This window comes from Penaeus japonicus, unplaced genomic scaffold (assembly GCF_977035675.1).
Source record: "Penaeus japonicus unplaced genomic scaffold, GWHDUDI00000001_assembly GWHDUDI00000020, whole genome shotgun sequence".
In the NCBI taxonomy this organism is placed as follows: Eukaryota; Metazoa; Arthropoda; class Malacostraca; order Decapoda; family Penaeidae; genus Penaeus; species Penaeus japonicus.
Genome location: NW_028234422.1, coordinates 21,970,956 through 21,975,955, shown reverse-complemented (window position 1 = coordinate 21,975,955; position 5,000 = coordinate 21,970,956). Strand labels below are relative to the sequence as shown.

Here is a 5,000-nt window from a genome sequence, read left to right as displayed (position 1 = left end):
GACACCACAAAGTCAATCAGCCCGGTCACTCCAGAGATTCCTAAGAACTTCCAGAGTGATGTATATAACATCAGACAGTTATGCTTTTTGCTTTGTGGCTCTTCCACCCACGTCAGGCCCTGGCAAGTTTTGACCCACCTGTAAGCGATTGCGGACACTCTGCTATGCCTAGGGAATTTCTTTGGATTCCATAGCTCTGGAACTTCTCCGGTCTTCTTTCCACAGTGGCGGCCACTGTCCTGGCAACAGAGCTCAGGGTCTCTTACCTGGTCGCTCAAATGCCCACACTGTTCTTCATTTTATTAGCTCGGCCAATACCTCAGTCTCGCTTGTTACTTAGTTCCTCACTTGAGGTTTCTGGCAGGAAATGAGCTGAAGGGCCATGTTTAGATCCTGTATTCGTTCTACCACGGCTCGTGGACGGCCGCTACCTAGGACTATGTCTGATGTCTGCACTCAAGACCTATTTATCTTTGGCTGAGGCCAGGCTCCCTCCTCCCCAGCCTCCCTTCCCACCTGGTGAAGGCCATTTGCTAGATGTAGGCCAGCCTGACAAGGTTTCTCAGGTGCACCGAGTCCGAAGCTACACCTCATCACTAACTTTCCTGCGTTTGTTTGACATGACAGAAGGGCAGGGCAGTGGACATCTTGCTTGCTGTTCGCCAGGCAGTACCCAGCACTTCATGTGTGACACTTGGGTTTCCTCCTCTCCGTTTCTACACAAAAGGCTATTGCCGACGACCCTACCCTCCTGGAGTCATAGCGCTCACTCTTTCTTGCATATATTGTTTTATGTGCCATTCTCTCGCAGTAGCTGACAGGTTTTTTTTTATTTTTTTTTAAGTCAAATTTTGAAATATTTCGAATAGCACATCTAGCTCCCTCCCTTCCCTTTCGTCGTCGCTATAGTCATTATCTGAGGTGCTATAAGATGCGTCTTTCCTGTCTCTTCGACTGGCTCAGCCTCGCATCCCATACCACGTTCCTAAGCAATTGGGATACAGGAGATATTCATTTTACGGGATCCTGTCATAAATGAATCGGGTCTCCAAAGGTCTCGGCTTTAGAGAGGTTCCATTCGAAGTGCATGGATAGATTCATTTTCATAAACCTGGCACTAGACTGACGACAACGCAGAGTAAGAAATTCAAATTATGGTGCATTGTGGTAAAGGATATCGGAAGGAAAACAGACAGAATGTCGAAGCAGTTGCTAGGAGAGTTTCATTTTCAAGACTTACTTGTTTTTTCACTATTTCGTGGGTCATCATAACATACATACTTACATAAATACATACATACATACATACATACATACATACATACATACATACATACATACATACATACATACATACATACATACATACATACATATATTTATATATATATATATATATATATATATATATATATATATATATACATATATACATATATACATATATACATATACATATATATATATATATATATATATATATATATATATATAATCACATTGGTAAAATGCAGTAAAATAAAAGTTTCTCAAAACATTTCGATAATTTTAATTCCACAACATCAGAGTATCGAAATTATTACAACAATGTGATCTGACATAGTATGCTTGATGGTGGGTCATGAAGAGGAAAATAAATGAAGGGAAATGCCTAACATTATACGTAAATACTACATTAGCTTGACAAAATACAAGAAATAGCCTTCATGGACTTTGAAAAACAGTAAGATGAAATGTAATATCGGAAAGGCATAACGAATCAATTTATTGTTATTTTCTTGTTACAGCTGTATTTCACAGGTTTTGCAATAGTGTGTATCAGCATACACATAATATATAATATCTATTTTTTAATATATCCTCTGTTTGCGTCTTCTTCGTAGAGCATCTAAGTTAACACGGAGCCCGCGTTATTGCCGGTGCTTCCCGCCATGCATTCGGCGCCGACGCGAACGCCGTCACTGGCGCTCTACCATCCGCAGTCGAAGAGGTTTGTCAGGGATGAGAGTGAAAACCATGAGAGGGTCGAGCGGACCGTAATGCCACTCCAAGCGGTACTTGAGCAACAGCTGCGAAGACAAATCTCATTAGTTTGAAGTGCGTGTTGACAGTAGAGCTGACCATAAATACTTGGTGTGATAATGGGAACGATACAGACTGACACTACAGTAAGAAATCCTGGACCTAAGGCCCCTACTAACATTCATGAATACTCATGCCTCTCTCTGTCTCTCTCTCTCTCTGTCTGTCTGTCTGTCTCTCTCTCTCTCTCTTTCTCTCTCTCTCTCTCTCTCTCTCTCTCTCTCTCTCTTTCTCTCTCTCTCTCTCTCTTTCTCTCTCTCTCTCTCTCTTTCTTTCTTTCTCTCTCTCTCTCTCTCTCTCTCTCTCTCTCTCTCCCTCTAAATTGTATAACAACATTTCTGTCAATTCTTGGAGGCAATGGGTTCACTATTTTCCTGGATTTGAAGTCTGCATTTGATACAGCAAATAGGCAAATAATCCTACACGAACTAGCCCTGATGGGAATCGGGGGACGTATATTACAGTGGATCAATGGATACTTCCAGAATAGGCAATCAGCCGTAGTGTTTCAAGGCTATAAGAGCGAACAGAAGGTCATGTCGCTCGGCACCCCCCAAGGGGGAGTCCTAAGCCCTCTGTTATTTAACGTATTGGTAAACTCCCTTATCAGACGTTTTAAACAACAAGCCAATGCCACGATCATAAGCTATGCTGATGATATACTGATTCATGCTAGAAATTATCAAGACTGTTTATGTGCACTGCAGACAATATCGACGGTCTGCAATGAACTAGGATTGATTATTTCAATAGATAAGACCAAGGTATATAGTCACAATGTAAAAGATCGAGATAAACAGTTCACTATAGATAGTGATAGTATAGCTCAGGTTGAATCATTTCGATATCTCGGAGTAAATATTCCACATACGGCGAAGATGTTGAGGTGATCAATCAAAAATGTAAGAGTAGACTAGCTGCCCTACGAGCAGTTGCTGGCAATAATGTAACTTCGGGGCAAACATACGAATTGTAAGAATGATGTATACAGCTTACATAAGACCCCTCATTGATTATGCTGCACCTGCTCTAATAACACAGCCATCCCGAACAATTAGAAGGCTAGAAGTAATGCAAAATGTGGCAATGAGGATAATCCTGGGATGTCCAAATACTACTAAGGTCTTGAACATGAGGAAAGAACTCGGATTGCCAAGCATTACTGATAGGATCACAGAAATCAACACAATGACAGCAATAAAATTATTAAGATCGTCAGATGATAGTATAGCCAAGGAATCTTTGTTAAATTGCCTTTCCACGGGGCGCCACAGATCTGCTTGGGTCAAGAAAACATGCTCAGAGCTTCGAAACCATGATATGATAGAGTTCTGCAAAGGCATCCCTCAAAAACATTCTGTTCCGCCATGGGAGATAAAGCACTTCGACATCATCAAAGCAAGTGTCCCTCCAAAAAAACAAATTGAAAACAACGCTCACCTGAAAGCTAAATTGAGAAAGGACATTCTGAAGCAAATTCACGAGATTAAGCAAGAGTATGAGATAAAACAGCTTATCTTCACTGATGGGTCGGTAATTCCAGACACAGGTTCAGCCGCATGCGCTGCAATCGTATGCGATGCCACTGGAAGGATTAGCGATGTTGGTTTCAGACTCAACAACTGGGCGTCCATCCTGTAGGCAGAACTGTTTGCTTTACTTGTTGCTCTTAAGATAGCCGATCGCACGGGGGATAGTACTCTCATCATTACAGACTCCCTCTCCTCACTTCATGCTCTAAACTCATACAGAAATGATAACACAGGACTCGTGTCAACAGCGAGGCATAGGTTGAACAGATTGTTTCTGAAGGATGTAACCACTAAAATATTGTGGGTACCATCACACATAAATCTAGAGTTACACGATATGGCTGATGCTCTATCTAGATCATACAGTCATATGGATACTATTGAGTATGACATTGGTGTAACAACTGAGCATGTACGTAAGATCATAAAGAAAAAGCTCTCCACTCAGGCTGAAACTGAGAGAAATGCTGAGCAAGACACAAGCAGATCAATCATTCACCATAATGCTATGTCCAAGACAAAGCATATCTACGGCAGTACAAACAGAGTTACGAGACAGCTTGATGTAGTGACCGCAAGGTTACGGCTTGGCTACAAATATTACTGGGAGTATAGTGTTTCAAACAATGCTGGGGGGACTGAATGCAAGTTGTGCAGTCAGCCCTATTCACACACCCTTGACCACTATGTAATGATATGTCCTCTAATTGAAGAATTTCGTGAAAGGATTGAGCGTAAAACATTGTACAGTATTGCAACATCCTTTATAGAGGACGGCATTTTATCAGATATATTACGTAAACACAAAGACTTTGCCTGTAATAGATAAAATTGCAAGGCCTCTCTAGAGTGATATACATGCACTACTATGTCTTATGTATAGCTTTGCCCTAGCTTATTGATTGACAGGGTCACAGTAATATCTGTTTTACCAACAATGTATGTCTCAGAAACCAATATGAACTGTACAAATCATTTAGGCATAGTTCCTATGCCTATTCATGTGTATACAATGTATATAGTATGAATAAACATATCAAAATCAAAATCAATCTCTCTCTCTCTCTCACTCTCTCTCTCTCTCTCTCTCTCTCTCTCTCTCTCTCTCTCTCTCTCTCTCTCTCTCTCTCTCTCTCTCTCTCTCTCTCGCGCGCGCGCGCGCGCGCGCTCTCTCTCTCTCTCTCTCTCTCTCTCTCTCTCTCTCTCTCTCTCTCTCTCTCTCTCTCTCTCTCTCTCTCTCTCTCTCTCTCTCTCTCTCTATCTATCTATTTATCTCTCTATTGTCTACATAATCCTGTTCTCCAAATGAATTTATGAATACTAGAAGCTAGAATGTCGAAACTGAGGTGTTATATATACAGCTGTCAGTTCAGGATTGTTTCACCT

The 5,000-nt window shown here is 41.3% G+C and overlaps 1 protein-coding gene across 1 annotated transcript in view; it reads right to left on the bottom strand.

Annotated features, from left to right (window-relative positions):
* Nucleotides 1-1,533: 1,533 nt before the first annotated feature.
* The window catches only part of LOC122249277 (putative cytochrome P450 301a1, mitochondrial), a 15,456-nt gene continuing 11,989 nt past the window's right edge, over nucleotides 1,534-5,000 (bottom strand). Inside the window, exon 11 of the mRNA XM_086548088.1 lies at nucleotides 1,534-2,069. Within this exon, the coding sequence (XP_086404214.1) occupies nucleotides 1,959-2,069 (111 nt within the window). The 3' untranslated portion in view covers nucleotides 1,534-1,958. The remainder of the gene's footprint in view (nucleotides 2,070-5,000) is intronic.